The following is a 26,337-nucleotide window of genomic DNA, read 5'->3' as shown; positions in this document are numbered from 1 at the left end:
GGAAGGCCTTGTGTGCTGAGGTTCATGGGGTTTCAAGGAGTTGGACACGACTGAGTGACTGAACTGAAGAAAATTTTGTGGAAAATTATGAACTTTACATTACCTTTACAGCATGAGTACTGATGTAAAATATTATTCCTAATAGGTATATGAGATATACAGACATGCTTCAAAAATTTCCATGAGATAGCAAAAAACCTAAAGAGGCTCAAGATTTTTGTTCCTAGCTCATTTCAAAGCCATCAATATCTTTGCAATGGAATTTAATCCTTCTTTAGTACCATATAATGTTTGTTTACAGGCTTCCCTGGTGGCTCAGATGGTAAAGAAACTGCCTGCGATGTAAGATACCTGGGTTTGATCACTGGGTCTGGAAGATTCTCTGGAGAATGGAATGGCAACCCACTCCAATATTCTTGCCTGGAGAATCCCATGGACAGAGGAACCTGGAGGGCTATAATCTGCGGGATCTCAAGAGTCAGACACGACTGAGCGACTTAACACTTTACTTTTCCGTGTTCGCTTATAGAATATATAGCTTAATCTGTCATGTCCCATTTCACTACAAATATAACACACATAAACACATTTTTTGCATGTATTTTTGGTGGGGGCCTTCCAGAAATACATACAGCAAAAAATTCATAAATGGATATGTTTCCAAGAGAAGCACCTTAAAAAATTGTTTAGAAAGGAAAAGAAATTTCATATCTGCTTATATGATTCATAAACATAAACTAATAGCATTCTTTAAAAATAAGAGTCTGTCTGACATCTAAATAAAGAAAATATCTAATTTATGATAGCTAATCTATCAGCTTCTATGGAGAAAATTTTCAATCTTTTCTGTGAACCATAAAAGAAGTCCTGAATAGATGGAAATAAATAGCCTTTACTTGCATAGAAATTCAATACTATGAAGGTATAATTAATCTATATATTCAAAGCAATCAGAAGGAAAATGCCATTTTTGGTTTCAGGGGAAATTTAAAATTTAAATTTTAAAGTTTAAGTTTATTTAGAAATTCATTTATGAAATAGAAGCATCTTGTAAAAGAAGAACATTCTTGGATAATGGCTCGAATTTGGGGTCAATTTCTGAATTATATTCTCATTATCTTTCTCCTCCATTGCTGTCACTTTCTTGGCCAAAAGTAAAAAAATACCATTGTGTCAAATGTTTATGTGTGATTCTCTTGCTAAAGCTAACTTTTAAAGAAATTAATTTTTTTGAAGGATAATTGCTTTATAGAATTTTGCTGTTTTCTGTCAAACCTCACCATGAATAGGCATAGGTATACTTATATCCTCTCCCTTTTGAAACTCCCTCCCACGTCCCTCCCCACCCCACCCCTCTAGGTTGATGCAGAGCCCCTATTTGAGTTTCCTGAGCCATACAGCCAACTCCCATTGGCTATGTATTTTACATATGGTGATGTAAGTTTCCATGTTACTCTTTCCATACATCTCACCCTCTCTTCCCCCTCCCCATGTCCATAAGTCTATTCTCCATGTCTGTTTCTCCACTGTTGCCCTGTAAATAAATTCTTCAGTACCACTTTTCTAGATTCTGTATATATGTGTTAGAATACATTATTTATCTCTCTCTTTCTGATTCACTTCACTCTGCATAATAGATTCTAGGTTCATCCACCTCATTAGAACGGACTCAAATGCATTCCTTTTTATGGCTGAGTAATATTACTCAGTCGCAAAGAGTCGGACAAGACTGAGTGACTGGACTGAACTGAATATTACTCAGCCATAAAATGCTAACTTTTAAAGTGAAATAATGATAAGCTGTATGAGCAGGAGGAGAAGGGGATGGCAGAGGATGAGACGGTTGGATGGCATCCCTGACTCAATGGACAGGAATTTGAGCAAGCTCCAGGAGGTGGTGATGGACAGTGAAGCATAGTGTGTTGCAGTCCATGGGTTTGCAAAGAGTCAGACACGACTGAGCAACTGAGCTGAACTAAACTGATATGATAAACTACAGTGTTTATCATACAGTGTTTATCATTACAGTGTTTATGATATATGATAAACTACATCACAGTGTTTATGATATATGATAAACTACAGTGTTTATCATACAGTGTTTATCATTACAGTGTTTATTGCCTCTATGAATATAAATAAAAAACTGGAGAGTAATGTTAGGGACAACTAGTTACTTAAAGAAAAGATGTTAAGGCTGTAAACAGAATAGGAGAATCGCCCACAGGACCTGCTAAAGTTTTGGAATCACAGTATTCCTACATGAAGTAAAGCCAAAAAAAAAAAAAAAAAGTCTGTACAACATGGATTAGAGAAAAGAAAACAAAGTCATCTTCAAGAGTAAGAGTGGAATTTGGACCAGCAAAACCTAATAGTACCCTTACTGGTCTTAACATACTTGAAGAGAAATATGTATAAATATTATATTTTGTTATTTGGGCTTATCCAAATAAGTATATAGAGATGGTGCAGGCAGGCTGGCATGAAAAGCCGCAAAGCAGAAACATGAACTAGTACTGAAGACGATCCAGAGGATGTTCAGGGATAAAGGGAAAAAGGTGGGAGGAAAGGAGACATGATCTGAATTAATTTGCTGTTTTAACTAAGTTCATTGTATTATTGATGTAATAGGGAATTTCCCACCTTCCTGTGTCTAAAGCATGACATCTGTGCCCTAATTGTGTCATTACAAAGTAGTGTCTTCTCAATTCTCTGCTCCTCCAGATTTTCATTCATATTGGAAAGGAATGCCCCTGGGCTGCAATAACAGTTTCCAGGGTCAATAACAGAGGAGAAAGAGTCCTGATTTGGTTGCACTTATTTCAAAAAGGAGAAAGAAAAGAAACGTATGAATATTAGGAAATAGGCAACAGGTAAATTCTTTTTAGTAATTTGCTTATATACTTGAGATAATCAGCATAAATGCTATTGGGAATAATGCATTGGGAATAATGCAGGAAGTATGCCAGCCACCACATAGTTATGCAAAGATCAGCTAGACAGTATAATCAATTTTAAAATAAAGCATGAAGGCAGAAATCAGAAAAAGCAAGCTTATCAAAATAAATGTAAGTGGATTACATCACCCCATTTCAGAGATTAGAATCTTAGATTTAGTGGAAAAATTACTCATTTATAAGAGAAAGGTTGAAAAGCTAAATGTGTGAACCAAAATGAACAGGCAAATGATAACAAATGAAGAACCAGCATTACTATCATAAAATCTATTAAAGTTGAAAAAATACTGCTTTATATTTATTTAAAAAATATAGCATATCAATAAATATAAAGCAAATGTAGAACTTTTTGCAACTAACAATGTAACATGTAGATATGTAAACTGGAAAATATTAGAGATAAATTTGTACACAGTTTACAATTAAAATAGATCTTAACATACTTTTTTCAAAAAATTATAAGCCAATAAGATAAAATGTAAATGACAATGAGATTTTAAATATTGCAACTAGCAAGTTTTCTTTTTATTATATACACATAGCGAGAATGTGTGTGTGAGTGCACATATATTTAGACATCAAATCATTTACCTCTAAAATAGAAAATAAGTGTTCTTTATAAACCTTAATGTAATACTAACCAAAACTGATTTGAATTAGGTTGCAGTGAAAACATCTATCCAATGCTCAAAATGAAAATATATAAATCACACTAACTCCAAAAGTTTAAGTAGATATTAACAACAGAAGACCAGCTAAAACAGTTATTTGGAAATTATAAAAATATTATAATAGTTAAAAGTTAAAGGGAAAATATAATCTAACAAACCAAATAAAATAATATATTCAAAACATAGGATTGTACTGAAACATCATGGATAAATAAGTTTTACTTCAGGAATGTATTCCAAATTAAAAATTAATTTATGAGACACAAAGGGATAAAATTTGATGATTTTTATAAACAAAGAAGTAACCAATAAAGTTTCAAACCTATATTAAAATCCTTAGTTATCAATAGAAAAAAAACTTTATTAAATACTATAAAGGGCATTTATCAGAAGTCAACAACAAACATCATACTAAATGGTAAATGCTCTAAGCCTTCTTATTTAAGAAAAAGAAGTATATAATCATCACTCTTATTCAACATAGGTTTGAAGACCCCAACCAATGTCACAAACAAGAAAAACAAATATCGATTACCAAAACTGGTAATATTCTACTTTTGTTTAAACTGAGAATGTAAAAATGGACAGTAGAGGTGTAGAAGCTAATATGCTAACAGTATTTCTTTTTTCTGGGTTGTATGATTACAAAGGATTTCTTGCTGCCTTGTTTATAATTTTCTATTTTTCAGCTTTCTACATTGGGCAGGTGTTACTTTTATAGTCATAATCGAGTTATTAAAATAAATGAATATATCTTACAGTATCACTGTTATCCCTTATTTCAGAAATAATTTTATTAGTTAAAAGCTCTTGTGAATATTACATTGCAGGTAATAATTTCAACATTTTTATTAATTTTAATAAGTAGAATATTTTCTAAAAATAATGAATTTGGAATAAAAGTAAAAAAAAAAAAGAGACACAGATGTAAAGAACAGTCTTTTGGACTCTGGGAAAAGGCGAGGGTGAGATGATTTGAGAGGGTAGCTTTGAAACGTGTATATTATCATATGTGAAGCAGATCGCCAGTTCAGGTTCGATGCATAAGGCAGGGCACTCAGGGCTGGTGTGGGGGGATGACCCTAGGGGATGGGATGGGGAGGAAGGTGGGGAGAGGGTTCTGGATGGGAAACACATGTGCACCCGTGGCTGATTCATGTCAATGTTTGGCAAAAACCACTACAATATTGTAAAGTAATTAGCCTCCAATTAAAATAAATTAATTAATTAAAAAATTATTTCAAAATAATAAAAATCTATTTCTTATTTGAAAATTTGATAGGGCTCAAGTAATAAAGTCTTTAAAGTGCAATTATAACAAATCTATTGCTCTTCAGGGATTAATGTCATGCACAAATGCAGTAGTTTTCTAAAAATACTATGGTATCAAATTTTACTGATTTTACTTGCTATTTTATCTTAAAATATTTTTAAACCATCAGTTACATAAATATCTGTTTATGAATCTACATATGACCAATTTTAAAAGCCAAACTTACACTGGGAGCTTAAGACTTTCTCATTCCCCAAGAAGTTAATTGCTGGTATGATAGCTTGACCCTTCCCAGTGGAGCTCACGATAACTTCTTCATTTTCTAAGATCTGTAGCTTGATGAATACATCTGGTTTGGATGTGCGTACGTGTATTGTGACAGGATGTGGCAATGCAACTTTAACTGAATACCTGTAAAGAAAAACATTCATCTTTATCAACAGTTTTTTCTTCAAATCACTAAGGAAATTGTATTATTTACTGATATGATAATCTACAAGTAAACCTACTTTATACAGTCAGTTAAAATCCTGGAAATATTAGTGCTGTTATAGACTTTGGCAAAAGATCCCAGTATGCACGAGTAAAATGAAATTACGTATGAGGTGTTTATTACTATCACATCCCAAGCAGAGATATATAACGTTTTATTTAGATATGACAATTGCACTCATCTCACATGCTAGTAAAATCATGCTCAAAATTCTCCAAGCCAGGCTTCAGCAATACGTGAACCGTGAACTTCCAGATGTTCAAGCTGGTTTTAGAAAAGGCAGAGGAACCAGAGATCAAATTGCCAACATCTGCTGGGTCATCAAAAAAAGCAAGAGAGTTCCAGAAAAACATCTATTTCTGCTTTATTGACTATGCCAAAGCCTTTGACTGTGTGGATCACAATCAACTGTGGAAAATTCTGAAAGAGATGGGAATACCAGACCACCTGACCTGCCTCTTGAGAAACCTATATGCAGGTCAGGAAGCACAGTTAGAACTGGACATGGAACAACAGACTGTTCCAAATAGGAAAAAGAGTATGTCAAGGCTGTATATTGTCACTCTGCTTATTTAACGTATATGCAGAGTACATCATGAGAAATGCTGGGCTGGGAGAAGCACAAGCTGGAATCAAGATTGCTGGAAGAAATATCAATAACCTCAGATATGCAGATGACACCACCCTTCTGGCAGAAAGTGAAGAGGAACTCAAAAGCCTCTTGATGAAAGTGAAAGAGGAGAGTGAAAAACTTGGCTTAAACCTCAACATTCAGAAAACGAAGATCATGGCATCTGGTCCCATCACTTCATGGGAAATAGATGGGGAAACAGTGAAAACAGTGTCAGACTTTATTTTGGGGGGCTCCAAAATCACTGCAAATGGTGACTGCAGCCATGAAATTAAAAGATGCTTAATCCTTGGAATAAAAGTTATGATCAACCTAGATAGCATATTGAAAAGCAGAGACATTACTTTGCCAACAAAGTTCCATCTAGTCAAGGCTATGGTTTTTCCAGTGGTCATGTATGGTTGTGAGAGTTGGACTGTGAAGAAGGCTGAGCACCAAAGAATTGATGCTTTTGAACTGTGATGTTGGAGAAGACTCTTGAGAGCCCCTTGGACTGCAAGGAGATCCAACCAGTCCATTCTGAAGGAGATCAGCCCTGGGATTTCTTTGGAGGGAATGATGCTGAAGCTGAAACTCCAGTACTTTGGACACCTCATGTGAAGAGTTGAGTCACTGGAAAAGACTCTGATGCTGGGAGGGATTGGGGGCAGGAGGAGAAGGGGACAACAGAGGATGAGATGGCTGGATGGCATCACTGACTTGATGGACGTGAGTCTGAGTGAACTCCGGGAGTTGGTGATGGACAGGGAGGCCTGGCGTGCTGTGATTCATGGGGTCGCAAAGAGTCGGACATGAATGAGTGACTGAAGTGAACTGAACTGATGCACTCACTGATAAAATTTGATAGATTGCAAACTACTGCCACATCGCACCTTTCCATCACTCCCTCCTCCCCAGTGGAACAGAGAGCACAACTGGCGGTAGCTTTCAAAACTTCACTGTCAAGTGTTTTCTTTGAGCCACAAAAATAGAAATCAAAAGCATTACTTATTACCTGTGCTCTCACCCTTTAACCATGCTGGTTGGGAACATCTTGGAAAAAGAATGAAAATTCCTGACTCTGTCCCTTAATGCAGTCTAAGATCGCTCGACTTTTTGTTGGAGTTCTTTCCTACTTTAGGTGAATCCTTGCAAATGCTCAGGATTCTATAAACTTTCAGTTTCTCTACAAATTTGCCTTTCTCTCTTCTCTCTTCTGTATCTTGTTTCCTCACTTTACTACTTCTTGATTTTGGCTTTTGTACCCATGGAGGTCTCACCTGTTTAAAAACAGATCAAAATAAGACAAAAACCAAACTGAAAAATATCTTCAAGCAACCCTGCTGTTCAGCCTCAGCTCTATTTTACTCCCCAGCTTATAGTCTAAGAAGAGTTGCCAACTTCTACTGTCTCAGCTCTTCACCTTCTACTCACTCACAACACTTCACTCTGCCCCCAACAAGGTGCTAAACTTGCTCTTGCTATGGTTTCAAGCAGCTTGTCACTACCCTACAGAAATCTCAGTTCTCATCTTCCTTGATCTCTCAGGGGAATTTGACAGGGTTGAATCAACCCTCATTTCTTCTTTTTTCAAAAACCTTTCCCCATGGGCTTAACAGTTTTTGTAACTCCTAATTCAGGGGTGTTTTTTTAGACTTCTCTCACATCGACATTCTCATAAATATGACATTCTCATAAATATGCGGACAACTGGCCAGAGTGCCCTGACCGGTAATGAACAAGAGACTTTATTGACCTTTCTCCCCTTCCCTCTCTCTTTCCTCTCCTTAACCCTTCCTATCCTTCCCTGTTTTTCTAGTCCCCCGGTCCTGGACACAGGAATCTGGTCAAAGGGCCCTCAGCCTGAGCTGAGGATTAGAGACTGATCACCTCCTCTTGGCAGAGAACTCGAATTCTGGTTCTGGTCTGGTCTGATTTCTGGTAAGGCCGAGTTCCAGTTCTCCCTTCTCTGGAGGCCCAGGTAAAAGTCCCATAAGGCCTGGGCATCTGTAGGTGGCAGGAGACATCTGTAAGGCCACCCCTTTCACGCCGCCCCCCCTTCTTCTTTCAACCTGGCTTCCTTTCCTCCCTTGAAATCTTTGGTGTTAGTACTTGGATTCTCTCATTTGAGGGCTTCCCTGGTGGTGCAGAAGTTAAAGCATCTGTCTGCAATGTGGGAGACCTGGGTTTGATCCCTGGGTTGGGAAGATTCCCTGGAAAAGGAAATGGCAACCCACTCCAGTATTCTTGCCTGGAGAATCCCATGGACGGAGGAGCTTGGTGGGCTACAGTCCACGGGTCGCAAAGAGTCGGACACAACTGAGTGACTTCACTTTCACTTTCACATTTGATATATTCTGTCCAGTATCTGACTCTTTTTGTACAAACTTCCCCAGCCACTTTAATGGGCAGAAATAGAATGATCATTTCCAAATCCATGTTTCCAACCCAGCAACCCTATGCAATATCTCTCATACATTTCACTGGCCTACCAAGTGTAACATGTAAAACTGAATTAATCGTCTTTCTCTTGCCCAATCAGCAAATAGAGTCCTCTTCCTGAGACCTCTATTTAAATAAACAACACTTACTCTCCAACAGTTTCCCAAGTCAAACCATAATCAACCAAGATTGTCCATTTCACTTCCTTGTCCTTTATTTTCCCTCTATATTCACTGTCACTGTTTGTTATAGGTTAAATTGTTTCATCTCAAAAACCTGCTGGAGTCCTAAACCCTAGCACCTCACCATGCCCCCATTCTTGGAGATATTATCTCCCTGAAATCCTCAGGTTAAAATGAGGACCTTATGAAAAGGAGAAATCTGGAAAGAGAGAGACACAGGGAGAATGATGCACGAACAGGAATAAAAAGACCAGGGTTATAAATCAACAAGCCAAAGGATGTCAGTGACCAGCAACCTCTAGAAGATGGAGAGAGCATGGGGTATTTCCTCCCTCCCAGCCATCAGCAGGAATCAGTTCGGCTGACGCTTCGATCTCCCAAATTTCAGTGAGAGGGAATCACGTATTTAATCATGTGTGTTAGGTAACTATTCCAGCAGTAAAGCATGGGTGTGTAATGAATAGGGGCTTCCCTGGTGGCTCAGATGGTAGAGAATCTGCTTGCAATGTGGGAGACCCAGCTTTAACCCTGGGTCAGGAATATCTCCTAGAGAAGGGCATGGCTATGAACCCCAGTATTCTTGCCTGGAGAATTCCATGGACAGAGGAGCCTGGAGGGCTACAGTCCATGATGGTCGCAAAGAGCTGGACACAACTGAGTGACTAACACACATGTAATGAATAAGGTGGTAGAGAAAGAGAGGGAGAAATAGAGAATATAAAGAAAAAGTGAATATAATGGAGACATGTATTCCAGAAACACAGTGTTACTGTAGATAAAATATAATGAGACTATGAAGTAGTGGAGGACACTGAGAATAAAGAGGAGGGCACAAAGATGAGAAGTGTGTGGGAATTAAAACCAAAAGCTCTGATAAATGAAAGGGAGCAGAGTCATGATGAGGACTACTTATCTATGTATTCTCAGGGAGATAGGAGAATGTATAGGTAAGTATGAAAAGAAGGATGAGTTGGCAGATAAGGAGAAATCTACACAAGAGAAAGTGAAAGAGGAGAGTAAAAAGTTGGCTTAAAACTAAACATTCAGAAAACTAAGATCATGGCATCCGGTACCATAACTTCATGGCAAATAGATGGGGAAATAGTAGAAAGAGTGGCTGACTTTATTTGGCTGGGGATGGGGGTGGGGCTTGAAAATCACTGCAGATGGTGACTGCAGCCATGACATTAAAAGACGCTTATTCCTTGGAAGGAAAGTTATGACCAAGCTAGATAGCATATTCAAAAGCAGAGACATTACTTTGTCAACAGAGGTCTGTCTAGTCAATGCTATGGTTTTTCCAATGGTCATGTATGGATGTGAGAGCTGGACTACGAAGAAAGCTGAGCGCTGAAGAATTGATGCTTTTAAACTGCTGTATTGAAGAAGACTCTTGAGAGTACCTTGGACTGCAAGGAGATCCAACCAGTCCATCCTAAAGGAGATTAGTCCTGGGTATTCATTGGAAGAACTGATGCTGAAGCTAAAACTCCAGTACTTTGGCCACCTGATGCGAAGAGCTGACTCATTGGAAAAGACCCTGATGCTGGGAAAGATCAAGGTCAGGAGGAGAAGGGGATGACAGAGGATGAGATGGTTGGATGGCATCACTGACTTAATGGACATGGGTTTGGGTGGACTCTTGGATTTGGTGATGGACAGGGAGGCCTGGCGTGCTGTGGTTCATGGGGTGACAAAGAGTTGGACATGACTGAGCAACAGAACTGAACTGAACACAAGAGAAGCGCCAGAGATGGAACAGAACAAGGAGAGAGTAAAAAGAAGGAAGAGTGTTATGAAGGATGTTTAATGAAAGTCAAATAGGATAACTAAAGAGCCTCTCGAGGAAGGTGAAAGAGGAGAGTGAAAAAGTTGACTTAAAACTCAACATTCAGAAAACTAAGATCAGGCATCCAGTCCCAACACTTTATGGCAAATAGATAGGGAACAATGGAAACAGTTCAGTTCAGTCTCTCAGTCGTGTCTGACTCTTTGTGACCCCAAGAATCGCAGCACGCCAGGCCTCCCTGTCCATCACCAACTCCCAGAGTTCACTCAGACTCACGTCCATCGAGTCAGTGATGCCATCCAGCCATCTCATCCTCTGTCGTCCCCTTCTTCTCCTGCCCCCAATTCCTCCCAGCATCAGAGTCTTTTCCAATGACTCAACTCTTCGCATGAGGTGGCCAAAGTACTGGAGTTTCAGCTTCAGCATCATTCCCTCCAAAGAAATCCCAGGGCTGATCTCCTTCAGAATGGACTGGTTGGATCTCCTTGCAGTCCAAGGGACTCTCAAGAGTCTTCTCCAACACCACAGTTCAAAAGCATCAATTCTTTGGCGCTCAGCCTTCTTCACAGTCCAACTCACATCCATACATGACCACAGGAAAAACCATAGCCTTGACTAGATGGACCTTATTCGGCAAAGTAATGTCTTTGCTTTTGAATATGCTATCTAGGTTGATCATAACTTTTCTTCCAAGGAGTAAGCATCTTTTAATTTCATGGCTGCAGTCACCATCTGCAGTGATTTTGGAGCCCCCCAAAATAAAGTCTGACACTGTTTCCACTGTTTCCCCATCTATTTCCCATGAAGTGATGGGACCAGATGCCATGATCTTTGTTTTCTGAATGTTGAGGTTTAAGCCAAGTTTTTCACTCTCCTCTTTCACTTTCATCAAGAGGCTTTTTAGTTCCTCTTCACTTTCTGCCATAAGGGTGGTGTCATCTGCATATCTGAGGTTATTGATATTTCTCCCAGCAATCTTGATTCCAGCTTGTGTTTCTTCCAATCCAGCATTTCTCATGATGTACTCTGCATATAAGTTAACAGTGAGGCTTTATTTTCCTGAACTCCAAAATCACTGCAGATGGTGACTGCAGCCATGAAATTAAAAGATGCTTGCTCCTTGAAAGAAAAGCTATGACAAACCTAGACAGCATATTAAAAAGCACAGACATTACTTTGCCATATAGGTGTGTATAGTCAAAGCTATGGTTTTTCCAGTAGTCATGTATGGATGTGAAAGTTGGACCATGAAGAAGGTTGAGCACCGAAAAATTGATGCTTTTGATGTGGTGTTGGAGAAGACTCTTGAGAATCCCTTGAACTGCAAGGAGATCAAACAAGCTAATCCTAAAGGAAATCAATCCTAAATATTAATTGTAAGGACTGATGCCAAAGCTGAAGCTTCAATACTTTGGCCACCTGATGCAAAGAGCTGACTCATTAGAAAAGACCCTGATGCTGGGAAAGATTGGAGGTATGGAGAAGAAGGGGACGACAGAGGAAGAGATGGTTGTATGGCATCACTACATGGATGATGATGGACATGAGCTCAAACTCAATGGACATGAGTTTGAGCAAGGTCTGGGAGTTGGTAATGGACAGGGAAGCTTGGCATGCTGCAGTCCACGGGGTTGCAAAGAGTCAGACACGGCTGAGTGACCAGACAACAACAAAAATAGGATGAGAACTAAGAAACCACACATGCAACATAGGCTGGATCTTACATAACATTTATACAATCATATTGCTCTCTGTTTTCAAAAGTATAAAACTGAAGTTCAAAATTATGATTTTACCAAAAGATTTATGATTTTTGATAATATCAATATTTAAATAAAATATTTAAATTTAAAGTCAACTATTTAATACAAGATATTAATACTTTAAAGGAATGCATTTCCTTTCTGTTACATACCTGAATATAATTTTCTTATCATTGGGTATGTAATAATCTCTGATTTCCTTTATGGCAAAGGTATTACAGGGAGGGTCTCGAGAGAGGCACGGGAGTGGATGATAAGAACCAATGAGGCGCAGTTTCCATCGTGAGGATGACACATACATGTCACCAGTATATGCTTCAGCCACGAATGTATAGCCTTTCTACAACAAAGAATTGCATTGAAGTACGTAATATTGTTACTAGTTTTCAAAGATACAATGTATGCTTTCACTAGGGTTGGTAGTATAGTGGTGAGCATAGCTTCCCTCCAATATATGGGTGGTGCTAAGTCGCTTCAGTTGTGTCTGACTTTGTGCGATCCTACGGACTGTAGCCCACCAGGCTCCTCTGTCCATGGGATTCTCCAGGCAAGAATACTGGAGTGGATTGCCATACCGTCCTCCAGGGGATCTTCCTGACCCAGGGATTGAACCCATGTCTCTTATATCTCCTGCACTGGCAGGTGGGTTCTTTACTATTACTGCCACCTGGGAGGCCCCTTCCTATATACGGCTTCACAGTACTAAAATGCTTTATCTTAATATACATAAAAATCTTCAATTTCTTAATAAGTGACAAATCACTTAGTATTATGTTTTGAAATCCCTCTTAAAAACTTCCATCTTACATGTTTTTGGAGAAAATGGAACAGTCTAATATTTCTGTTTGTATGTTTCCCTAGCCATTAAAAAATGCTGAACTGTGGTAGATGATTACTACATTTCCTTCTAATTCTTCTAATGCTACCTAAGGCAAGTTATTATTATTATTATTTTATCATTGCCTCCTGGATTAGCCCAATAGCTTCCTACTTGATTTTCTTGTCTTTTCAGAATCACCTTTCTAAATATGAGATGAAAAAAGCAGAAGAGTTTATGGAAATATTGTTTCCTTGGTATGATGAGTGGCAAGTAAAGCTACTGAATTAGCAGAGGTCTGGTTCCATGGAGCCCAGCTGTGAGCCTGGAGATGAGCTCTTTAAGTTGCAGAAAAGAAGCAATTAAGGAACCAGGGAAAGTGACAACACACAGAAGTTCAAAGCAATTCTGAGTTTATAATTCCAGACATTTCTAACAAGGCAGGAAAATACAGGTTTTGTATTCTAGTTGCTCTCTGATGCAGAGAAAACTCTCTGATGTTTACGGTGGTTTAGTTGCTAAGTTGTATCTGACTCTTTGCAACCCCATGGACTGTATCCCACCAGATTCCTCTGTCCATGGGATTCTCCAGGCAAGAATACTGGAGTGGATTGTCATTTCCTTCCAGGGGATCTTCCGGACGCAGGAATCAAACTTGGGTCTCCTGCATTGCAGGCAGATTCTTTACCAACTGAGCTTGAGGGAAGCTGATGTGTTTAGATATCCAGAAACAAAAATTAGACATACACAAGACAGAATGAATTCATAACACTCCAATAAATGTCTCCAAATAGTAACTAAAATCCCAATACCCAAGACTTTCGATATTATGTTTGGGGCAAGTAGAAAAGGGAGATAAATCATGTATGCTAAAATATTTTTACCTGCAAAGATTTACTGCTGCTTTTATTATTTGATCTTATGGGACTAATGTATTAAAGAAGTCAAACAAAATTACACAACTCATTTCATGTTTGTCTAGACTCAGAAAACAATTTTGAGAGAGAATAAAAGATTTATAAAATGGTAGGATAGATATATTGATAAGTGATAATCTAAAGCTAAACTAGTGATAGGATTTGAAGAGAGAATTTGGCAATTTTAAAGGATCTCAAGACTCTGGAATAAAAGTGTAACATAACAGAGTACCAAATACTGAGAAACCATGCAGATTAAGTACTTCACATCACAGGTTATGGTCTTTGAAAAATTATGAAAAAAATGTCAAATTATTCTGAAGGATTGACTGTGTAACCAGATTTTTTTTTAAATTTAGACCCTAGTTCTATGGATATACATTAGAAAAGGTTGACCTAAAATGGTCTACATATATGTCAAATGCCTTTGCAGTGCCAAAATGCTATTGCAATCATAGACTAAAAACAATGGGGCAATGATTATCCTTTAGGTGGGTTGAAAGTCTTTTTCAAGGCTTTTCTGTTCAAGGCAGTTCTGGGAACTATATTGTAGAAGAGCTTAGTAACTTGGAGAAACATTTGAAGACCAAGAATTGTGATGAAAGGAAAACCATACCACAAAAAGGATGACAGAAGCTATTTTGCTATTCATACAGCTTTATATTTTCCTCCACATTCTCTCTATTTTGTTCTAGAACAAACACAAGATGAGAGGGTAGAAGACAGGAAATATTTGAGAGAGGGAATGGCTATGTTTGTTGCAATCCCAAATTTTGGAGAAGGCAATGGCACCCCACTCCACTACTCTTGCCTGGAAAATCCCATGGATGGAGGAGCCTGGTGGGCTGCAGTCCATGGGGTCGCGAAGAGTCGGACAAGACTGAGCGACTTCACTTTCACTTTTCACTTTCATGCATTGGAGAAGGAAATGGCAACCCACTCCAGTGCTCTTGCCTGGAGAATCCCAGGGACGGGGGAGCCTGGTGGGCTGCCATCTATGGGGTCTCACAGAGTCGGCCACGACTGAAGCGACTTAGCAGCAGTGTGTTCTCCTGACTAGTGACTCAATGGCATCATTTAAACCTACCCCCCAAATTTAAGTTTACTCGAAGGGAGGTTTACAGTGGAGCTACTAAGCAAAGCTAAACCAAACCCTAAGTATGCTACATGTGAATAAGAATCAGAGTCTTGTGCAGTTCTAACTAAATATCCAACTAAAGATCTCTACCAAAAGTAGGTATCAATGACTAACATGATCAGTATTAGTATGCTTATCTGGTGAAGTAAAGAGCTCATCTCTAGAATTTAATGACATCTGTGAACTGAGTAGAATCTCCCTTTGAATGAAATCACCTTTTTCTTATGGATCTTTGAGACATTTGATTTCCAATTACACATGTAAGAAATTTTTACATTCTAAAGAAAATCTAGGCCAAATTTGTTGAGTGGCTGTGTAAACACAATCTGCAAACATATTGAGGAATCAAACAAAAAACCCAGTGGGAAACTGAGGTAACCTGATGATGATTTGGTTTAGAGATAAGACTAACTGTACTCTTTACCTCCATTTTCATTTTAAGGGTTTGTATGATTTTATAATTTTAGTAATGGAGATTTCTAACATTTTCCTTTTGTCATATTTTCTTTGGAGAAAAGACAAGAAGGGGACTAAAAGGCGAATGTTCTGGCACTCACAGTAAGTACCTATTGCTGTCAAATACACAAGACTTCTCTGCAGAAAGACCAGGGCCTAATTATGGACTGAAAACACATCTGTTCTACCTTCTGCTGGAAACTCTCAGGGTGCTGGCTTCTCACTGTTATTCTTTCAAATGAGGAGAATCACTTTAAACCTACCTTATTCTTGGTATAAAGATAAGGCACCACTTTTTGGAACACTTTTGGCACTTGTTCCATCGTGTCATTGTTAACAATGTGGAGCATACAGACTGGAAGTGTAGTATATACTTTGGGAACCAAAATCATATCTTGAGGAACCAAAAATGTTTCTCTGTAATTACAAAAGAGTGACGTTTCCCTTGGCATGAACATCATAAAGAAATTTTGAAATTAGGTTTGAAGCCAAGAAATAAGAAAAAATGAGTTTAAAGTTGCAAATAACTTAAAGGTACACATATTGTTTTCCTTTAAAATTCTAATTAATACATTATTTTTTCATGCAAATGCTAACCTTTTAAGAAATCCTATTTATAAATAATTTGTGATTCTAACATGCTATTGCTTGGAAATTAAATGATTCATTTCTATATGAAAAGCATATCAGTTTAATTATGTGTGCATGCATAGTCGCTCAGTCGTGTCCAACTCTTGAGACCTTATGGACTGTAGCACATCAGGCTCCTCTATTCATGGGAGTTTTCAGGCAAGACTACTGGAGTGGGTTGCCTTTCCTCCTCCAGGGGATCTTCCCAACCCAGGGATTGAACCTGCATTTCCCGTATCTCCTGCATTGCAGGTGTATTCTTTACCTGCTGAACCATCGGAGAAGCCACATTCATCAAAAGATCTAATAGCTAACTTCATATTCTTCATATTTTGTTTAATGAAACATGGATAAAACTTCTATAATAGCTCATTTATGCACATCACATATGGAAGGAATTTTAACTAAGTTCCGAAAGCAAGTTAAACATTCATGCTATTACTACAATCGCAAATAAAACTCTCTTTATATGAATATTTTATACCACTAAGGGGTGATACTATTTGCCAATATATGATAGCCTCACCTGAAAACTATAAACCAAGTATTTGGTGGCTGGTCTGTGTAAGTCACAGTATAGTCAGCAAAAGCAATCTTAGTTTCTTCATCTTGATAGCATGGATAAGATTCCATAGATTTGCACTTGCTTTTAAACATAAGCCTGGAAAGATAAAAATAATTTAAGTATCAATGGCAAAGCAATTTTGGAAATAAATTCTATTTATAAATCCCTCCCCCAAAACAAACCCAGCATAAAATATTGCAGTCCACTGTCGGATGGATTAAGTACTTCATCAATGAAGGCTAGTTGTGTGTGGCTCAAAGGCAGAGGTGACCATTTCAGGTCAACCATGATGTCTCTCGAAAGTGCCCAAAGTTATCTGAAGTTCTTAGTTGAAGGAGAACCTAATTCATGACTCTGGGAGTAATAAAAATTTACAGATGGGAAATCAGTACCTAAGATCAAGCTATAAGGGTGAGAAAATTAGAAGCAGGAAAACTAGCAATAAAACTGAATAGGAGCCACTGAAAGTCTGGGGATTCAATGTAGAGAATAAATAATAGAACGTCATTTACAGTGAGGAATTGATTTCCAAAAAAAAAGAAAAAAAGATTTAAAAATAAACCCTAAAATCAAAGGCCATAAACAAGGGGAGAGTGCCAGAGTTTTCCTTGTACGTGATTTCTACTGCAACTAGGTTTTTCCATGATTGCCCCGCTGGAAGACTGTGGTATATTCTGGAACACAATGGAAATGATCAGGGAGATCCTGGGTCCTGTAGCTGCCACCCAGCCAGGAGCCAGAACCAGCCTCAGTAGCACTAGGAGCCTCAGGAGTCAGTTCAGTTCAGTTCAGTCACTCAGTCGTGATAGACTCTTTGCGACCCCATGAATTGCAGCACGCCAGGTCTCCCTGTCCATCACCAACTCCTGGAGTTCACTCAGACTCACGTCCATTGAGTCCGTGATGCCATCCACCCATCTCATCCTCTGTCGTCCCCTTCTCCTGCCCCCAATCCCTCCCAGCATTGGAATCTTTTCCAATGAGTCAACCCTTCGCATGAGGTGGCCAAAGTACTGGAGCTTCAGCTTTAGCATCATTCCTTCCAAAGAAATCCCAGGGCTGATCTCCTTCAGAATGGACTGGTTGGATCTCCTTGCAGTCTAAGGGACTCTCAAGAGTCTTCTCCAACACCACAGTTCAAAAGCATCAATTCTTCGGCGCTCAGCCTTCTTCACAGTCCAACTCTCACATCCATACATGACCACTGGAAAAAACCATAGCCTTGACTAGACAGACCTTAGTCGGCAAAGTAATGGCTCTGCTTTTGAATATGCTATCTAGGTTGGTCATAACTTTTCTTCCAAGGAGTAAGCGTCTTTTAATTTCATGGCTGCGGTCACCATCTGCAGTGATTTTGGAACCCCCAAAATAAAGTCTGACACTGTTTCCACTGTTTCCCCATCTATTTCCCATGAAGTGATGGGACCAGATGCCATGATCTTCGTTTTCTGAACGTTGAGGTTTAAGCCAACTTTTCACTCTCCTCTTTCACTTTCATCAAGAGGCTTTTTAGTTCCTCTTCACTTTCTGCCATAAGGGTGGTGTCATCTGCATATCTGAGGTTATTGATATTTCTCCCGGCAATCTTGATTCCAGCTTGTGCTTCATCCAGTCAAGCATTTATCATAATGTACTCTGCATATGAATTAAATAAGCAGGATGACAAGATAAAACTTTGAGGTACTCCTTTTCCTATTTGGAACCAGTCTGTTGTTCCATGTCCAGTTCTAACTGTTGCTTCCTGACCTGCATACAGATTTCTCATGATGCAGGTCAGGTGGTCTGGTATTCCCATCTCTTTCAGAATTTTCCACAGTTGATTGTGATCCACATAGTCAAAGGCTTTGGCATAGTCAATAAAGCAGAAATAGATGTTTTTCTGGAACTCCCTTGCTTTTTCCATGATCCAGCACATGTTGGCAATTTGATCTCTGGTTCCTCTGCCTTTTCTAAAACCAGCTTGAACATCAGGGAGTTCACGGTTCATGTATTGCTGAAGCCTGGCTTGGAGAATTTTGAGCACTACTTTACTAGCATGTGAGATGAGTGCAATTGTGTGGTAGTTTGAGCATTCTTTGGCATTGTCTTTCTTTGGGATTGGAATGAAAACTGACCTTTTCCAGTCCTGTGGCCACTGCTGAGTTTTCCAAATTTGCTGGCATATTGAGTGCACCACTTTCACAGCATCATCTTTCATGATTTGAAACAGCTCAACTGGAATTCCATCACCTCCACTAGCTTTGTTTGTAGTGATGCTTTCTAAGGCCCACTTGACTTCACATTCCAAGATGTCTGGCTCTAGATTAGTGATCACATCATCATGATTATCTGGGTCGTGAAGATCTTTTTTGTACAGTTCTTCCGTGTATTCTTGCCACCTCTTCTTAATATCTTCTGCTTCTGTTAGGTCCATACCATTTCTGTCCTTTATTGAGCCCATCTTTGCATGAAATGTTCCCTTGGTATCTCTAATTTTCTTGAAGAGATCTCTAGTCTTTCCCATTCTGTTGTTTTCCTCTATATCTTTGCATTGATCACTGAAGAAGGCTTTCTTATCTCTTCTTGCTATTCTTTGGAACTCTGGATTCAGATGCTTATATCTTTCATTTTTTCCTTTGCTTTTTGCCTCTCTTCTTTTCACAGCAATTTGTAAGGCCTCAGGAGTCTTTTGTATAATGTTGGGTATTAGCTGGGACAGAAGCTATAATGATCATAGACTGTGGTTCTCTGTAGAGGTCTAGACAGAGCTAGAGTTGCTCTTGGCTTCCACATGGTGGATGGCTTGACTGTACTGTCAGTGGGAAGCAAAGCCATAGAGACCCTCAGGGAGGACAGGATTCACCTGCTGTTTCTGATGGCTGGTCTTCGGTAGTGGAAGGAAAATGATAGGTTTATATTTGCACACCCGTGTCTTAGTTGTGTCCACTCTTTGCGCCCCTTTGGACTGTAGTTTGCCAGGCTCCTCTGTCTATGGGGTTTTCCAGACAAGAATACTGGAGTGGGTTGCCATGCCCTCCTTCAGGGCATCTTCCTGACCAAGAGATTGAACCCGCATCCCCTGTGTCTCATGCATTGCTGGTGAATTCTTTACCCCCCTGAGCCATCAGGGAAGTAGGATATTAAAAAGCTTTTAAAAATAATTATAAGAACAAAGACCAGGTTGGTTGTATCTTCTGGTTCATGTGGCATTTTTTGGGTACTTTCTATATAAACAACCATATTGCCTGTAAATGGTGGTTTTATTTCTTCCCTTCAAATTCTACTGACACTTAAATTGCTTTATTACCTTTTTGCCCTTTTCAGAATTTCAGGATTACCTTGAGGCATCTTTATCTCATTCCCCAACTCAAGGAAAAGCTTTCAAACTTTCACCACTAATTATGTTTACAGTAATTTAAAAAATATACTAGGTACCATAACACATAAAGGAAAATCTTCTTAGTTAGCTAAAAATTTTTAAATTTTGAATTTGTGTTGCTTTTTTTCAAATGTTTTTTTCTGAATCTATCTGAAGGACCAAATGATTTGTTCCTTTTCCCTGTTAATGTGCTGAATTAATGCATTTCCTAATGTTAAACCATCCTAGCATGTCTCAGAGTGGGAAACCCACTTAATTAAAAGATATTATCTTTTTATATCATTTCCAATTTTGATCTGCTACATTTTTTCATCTAATTTCAAGAGGGTGACTGGTTTGCAATTTCAGTTTTTTTGTTTGTTTGTTTCTTTCTTTTTTTAGTATGTTTGCTGAGATTTTAAAATCAAGATTTTGAGTTGGTAAATGTTTCCTCTTCTTTTCTGTTCTTATAAGATGTGTAGTATTAATCTTATTTCTTAAATTCACTAGTTGATCCACATAGCACATTGCTAGAGAATATATTATGCATCCTTGCCTTATTAGCATTTCATCTAGATCATTACTTTTACCATTTCTGCAGTAATGCCAGAACTTTAGATCTCTGTAGCTCCATTTACCCAATTTCTGCATTTTGCATTGCTAAGGTTAAGATTTTACTCCTACATGTAGCTATTAGTCTAATTGTCCTTTGGAAATAATATGTCTTATTTCTCTGGTAACTTTGAAGATTTTTCTCCTGGCCTTTGGTTTCTAGCAGTTTGACTATAATAAGTCTAGGTATGGTTTTCTTTGTGTCCTTCCTGCACAGACTCTGCATGCAGAACCTCTTGAAAATGCAAGTTGATGTATTTTATCAGTTTTAGAAGTGTATCAGCTATTATATTTTTATATTCTGGTACTATAATGATATAAATACTGGACTTTCACATTTTTCTTAGTTCTTTCCTTATTTTCCATGATTTTTCTATTGACCTGTCTTTCAGTTCACTATTTCTTCCTCTATTCTGCCTGATATGCTGTTAAACCAAAACATTTGAACTTCAGTTGTTAGATATTGTATTTATGTAATCTCCATTTAACTGTGCTTTATTAATCTAAACTTTTAATTTATTTTCTCTTTATTCTTTATTTTCTTGAGCATTTCCATAATAGTTACTGTTAGAGATTTGGTCTGCTAGCTCCTACATCAAAACGGTCTGTTTCTTTTATATAATTTGTTGTTCAGTTGCTAAATTGTGTCTAACTCTTTACAGTCCCATGGACTGCAGTGTGCCAGGCTTCCCTGTCCTTCACTATCTCCCAGAGTTTGTTCAAGCTCATGTTCGTTGAGTCAGTGATGCCATCCAACCATCGTATCCTCTGTTGCCCCCTTCTCCTCCTGCCCTCAGTCTTTCCTAGCATCAGATTCATTCCAAGAAGATTAGTGGTTAAAATGCAGTTTTCCTAAGGCCCAATTTATCTCACACTTGTCCCTGTTTCTAGAGTGCTGTTCACCAGGGATTTCAAGTGATGGCTTGCACTGCTGAAGCCTGGTGTGCTACAGTCCATGGGATTGCCAAAGAGTAGGACATAGATTAGCAATTGGACATTAAAAACAACAATAGTCTCCCCTGGCAGGTCCTAAACTTTTAACTTTTGTCTCCTGAGCACCAAAAGACTTCAAGAAACTCTGCTTTGCTTCTCAGAGTTTTCCTGCTTAGAACATTAGATAAGTGCAGTGAAGACAAATAAGAAGTAGTAAGTGGGGAAGTTCAGAAGCAATGGTATGTTTCTAGCTGCAGTGATTAGGGGAAAACCCTACAAATATGGTGGCATTTGGACTGGAACTTGGAAGATACCAAGATACTGCAAAAAAAAAAAAAATCATTATACTGCTTTACCTTAAGAGAGAAATGGCATACTGTTCCATATTCTGTTCCAACACAGCCCAAACTTTCTGAAGAGTATCTGCAACACTGGCATTTTCCTTTGTATCTAAAAATAACAATATAAAAACTGTAAGGTGCCTGAAAAATCATCTTGTTCTAAGCCCTCCTTTTATAGGTGAAGCACTTGAAACTCACAAGTAAGCTAATATCCAGAGTCAGAAGCTTTACTAGCAATAAAACCATGTTTAAAATACAAAGCTATGAACCTCTAGCTGAGAGTTCTAATCATCATTTTATGCTGTTTCCCTTCATCTCTAGTTAAAAAATCATAAAATGCTCTTTGATCTAATTGAATATACTCATCAAAGAGTTTACAACAAAAGACCACTTATCACAGCAAAAAAGTCCTTATGAATGCTCTTGTATTAGAAACTATAATCCATCCTTTTTTTTCTAAAGAACAGTGGCTAATGGGATCTCACTGAAGCTTAACCTAAAACATAATCCACAAAAGGCTTAAGAGGAGATGATCTGACAAAAAAATGTGAATACATCATAAGCGTGTCAAATTTAACATGTCAGAAACTGACTTTTTTTTTTCTAATTATCTTAATTTCTTCATAGAACTTACTGGTATCTGAAATCATTATCTTAATATATTTACTTTCCATTGCATGCCTGGGACCACTATAACACAAGATTCATCAGAGCAGAAACCTTGGAAGTTTTACTAATCTCTTTAAGGCCAGAACATAGAATAGTTCTGCATACACAAGAATTATTCAATAATTATATGTTGAGTGAGAACACAAATATTATTAAAAAGCTGCTCATTTTTGTCTTTATAAAGAGAAAAAAATTATTATATGAATATACTTTTTACAGTATGTATGGACAAACAACAGGGATATTTTTCTATCACAAATTTATGCAATGCAGTTTGTTTAACATTTATGGATCTACAGTTTTTACTGCTTTGATGAACATTTTGATATTTCTCATTGTTTCAGATGCCTTTACAACAAAATGTTTCAAAATACTCAAAGAATTCTATAGGAGGCAAGGCTTTTCACATAAATATGTCAACAAAATTTACAGAATGAAAATAACTGAATATAATTTTTTTGCCTTTTGCAGTGTTTTATTTTGAGCTGATAAAACAGATATTTTCACAAACAGTTTCATATACAAAAACATATTTGATTTGATAAATATAATAAAACATTTTGAATGTGTTTTATACCATGGACATATGTGGAAACGTCTTCATTTAGTTCATTCATGCATTCACTTTGAAAAATGGCCTAGAAATGTAAAATTATCTATGACTTAGCTGAAACTGACTGCTGTGCATTCGGCTAGGCACTGGGGATGAATGGGAAAAAGACCAGTTTCCTGTTTTTGAAGAACTCACAAAAGATTGGGAAAACACAGCTGATCATTCATTCAGCCAGTATTTGCTGTGTGCTCAGTCTGTGTCAGACACAGACTAAAGCCACATTGCATTAAACTGCAGGAACAAGAGCTTGAGCATACCTACCTACACCCTGAACTCAAGAAATTTCAATATTTATAGAATTAAAAACAATTAGCTGAGCCGTAGAGTTGAATGAACCTAAAATACTTTTTGTTAGCATGTAAACAAATATTCATCTTTATTTATGCAGGGGCTTCCCTGGTGGCTCAGATGGTAAGGAATCCTCCTGCAATGCAGCAGATCTGGGTTCAGTGCATGGGTTGGGAAGATCCCCTGGAGAAGGGAATGACTACCCACTCCAGTATTAAGGCCTCCATGGACAGAGGAGCTTGGCAGCCTACAGTCCATGGGGTTGCAAAGAGTCGGACACGATTGAATGACTTTTACTTCACTTATTTATGCAAGTTCATTTTATAAATGATTGAAAGAGCATACCTGGTGTTCTCGCTTTCATAAGCAATCTGACATATGTTCCTCTCCACATGGCTTGAATTTTAATTGCCGCTGCTACTTCCTCTGGAGAATAGTCTTTATCGCTTGTTGGCACACTGTACTTAGCATCTACCCATTCCGCTAGAAAGAGAAAAACAAACTTTGGACTGAAAGGTAATCTAATCTCTACTTCAGTTTTCACTGCCTTTAGCTTTCGAGGCCATCTGATGTGTCTGCCACAATGATAGGTTTGTTCTTATATATTTAACATTGCCTTCTGCAGGTGGTTCCTTTTTAGAATGTAAACATTCTGGAGAAGGGAAATGCTAAATATTGACACTTCAGTGAAATACTGTTGAATTCCTCTGTGAAAATAGCAAGAAGTGTCTCTTTAAGTTGAAAAAAAGAAGTTAAAATCATGGGAATAGAGCATTGGAAAAGGAAGAAATGAGGGTTACTGAGATCAGAATATCTTCAGAATTCTTCAAGTTGTACTATATAGGTAGGTGACGGTCTGCTTTTTAAGGTCAGGAACAAATAAAACTGGGATATTCTGGGCTTCCCTGGAAATACATGGAACAGGGGACACATGTCAGATCTTTGGAAACTTTTGAGCTTTCTCAGGGCAAAGCTTGAACCCTACAACTGTCAATACTGACATATTCTACCTAGGTCACAAAAATTTTGGGTGCATTTTCCTCAAATTATGTATCCTTTATAAAGCTAGGAATTTCTTGGTCACATAAACACCTAAAATTAATTAGTACCTAAAGAAGCCTCTTCCAAAGAAGAATCGAGTAAATCCAAGTCCAAAACCACAGCGCGGAATGCAAATTTGGTGTTGGGTGGAGGTTTTGTTATTTGAGCTTTTTTCATTAAACGCCATAAAGAAATATGAAAAACCTGAAAAAGATTAAATGTATTAGTATATTTTCTAAATCAAGAAAATACTCTTATGCAGTCAGAGAGGCTCTGAAAAACTTTCTGTTTCTCAGATATACACACCATCTAACAGAAGACTCTTTGAAGACTCCCTCATCTGGTAAGAGACCAAATTATTTAACATCTGACAAATTTTAACTTAATAAGATTTGGCTTCCCTAGTGGCTCAGAGGGTAAAGCGTCTGCCTGCAATGCAGGAGACCTGGGTTCGATCCCTGGGTCAGGAAGATGCCCTGGAGAAGGAAATGGCAACCCACTCCAGTATTCTTGCCTAGAGAATCCCATGGACAGAGAAGCCTGGTGGGCTACAGTCCACGGGATTGCAAAGAGTCGGACATGATTGAGCTTAGAATACCGCCAGGGCGACATTAGCATGACTGGGCAACAAGAGAGCAAATTTATTTAACATCTGATAAATTTTAACTTAATAAGATTTAATCAACACAATGTTTATAATATATATTTAACCAAAATTAATATTAAATTAATTGAGGTGATACAGTGTAAGATAAAAAATAATGTTCTTATGCCTAAGCAACTTAAATACCAGGTTTCTCTTATTCTGAGATACCATTTATTGTAAGATACACTATTAATTCATGTGCTTCAAGAAAGAAAATATGCCATTCAAGATTTTTATCACTTTCTATCACCTGTGAGTATTTATTTCCGATTCAGAAACCTCTTTTAAATTTATTTAGGCATAACTTTTTCATCACATGTTACATTTAAACATATATGAAAAAATAAAATAAACTACATATATTGATATTGACCCTGGTGGCTCAGACGGTAAAGCGTCTGCCTGCCGTGAGTGAGACCCGGGTTCGATCCCTGGGTTGGGAAGATCCGCTGGAGAAGGAAGTGGCAACCCACTCCAGTAATCTTGCCTGGAAAGTTCCATGGACTGAGGAGCCTGGGGGGCTACAGTCCATGGGGTCGCAAAGAGTCGGGCATGACTGAGCAACTTCACTTCACTTCATTGATTAAGTATTCAAAAAATGTATTCATACTCAGACTCCTACTCTTGCAAATCACTTTTTGCAAGCACTTAACATGTGTGCTTCCTGTACAGTTATGTTCTTTGTGTTGTTGAAAGATGCACCAGGGCCTAAAGAGCATTCTTCTTTTGTCCCTGAGTATTTTCTTAAGCCACTGACTCTCATTCGGGAAGTGCTGATGCCAATTCATTCTTTATTTCACCAAAGAGGACTGATGGAAGGTTTCTAGACTACAACCAGAACACATATGCCTTCTTTCAAGTTCTTTTTTTCATGATTTTTATCCTGAACTGTTGACAGATTCCACATATCCAATCATACTATCGGTGATGATAACCACGGCACATTTCTGCTTGTTTACTTGTAGCTATTTACCTGTTCACAGGGAGTAAAGCACTTGATGGATTAGGTAGGGCTGAAGTGAAATGAAGTGAAAGTTGCTCAGCTGTGTCTGACTCTTTGCAACCCCATGGACTGTACAGTCCATGGAATTCTCCAGGCCAGAATACTGGAGTGGGTAGCCGTTCCCTTCTCCAGAGGATTGTCCCAACCCAGG

General features: G+C 38.2%; 1 protein-coding gene across 1 annotated transcript in view; it reads right to left on the bottom strand.

Annotated features, from left to right (window-relative positions):
• ADGB (androglobin) overlaps positions 1-26,337 on the bottom strand; it is a 188,449-nt gene that overhangs the window by 47,801 nt on the left and 114,311 nt on the right. Inside the window, exons 21-27 of the mRNA XM_018053314.1 lie at positions 24,606-24,741; positions 23,842-23,979; positions 21,942-22,035; positions 16,665-16,799; positions 15,772-15,925; positions 12,333-12,520; positions 5,128-5,312 (exon numbers count right to left, since the gene is read on the bottom strand). Of these exons, the coding sequence (XP_017908803.1) occupies positions 5,128-5,312; positions 12,333-12,520; positions 15,772-15,925; positions 16,665-16,799; positions 21,942-22,035; positions 23,842-23,979; positions 24,606-24,741 (1,030 nt within the window). The remainder of the gene's footprint in view (positions 1-5,127; positions 5,313-12,332; positions 12,521-15,771; positions 15,926-16,664; positions 16,800-21,941; positions 22,036-23,841; positions 23,980-24,605; positions 24,742-26,337) is intronic.

The sequence above is a fragment of the Capra hircus genome, chromosome 9 (assembly GCF_001704415.2).
Source record: "Capra hircus breed San Clemente chromosome 9, ASM170441v1, whole genome shotgun sequence".
Taxonomy (NCBI): Eukaryota; Metazoa; Chordata; class Mammalia; order Artiodactyla; family Bovidae; genus Capra; species Capra hircus.
This window is presented reverse-complemented; position numbering and strand designations above follow the sequence as displayed.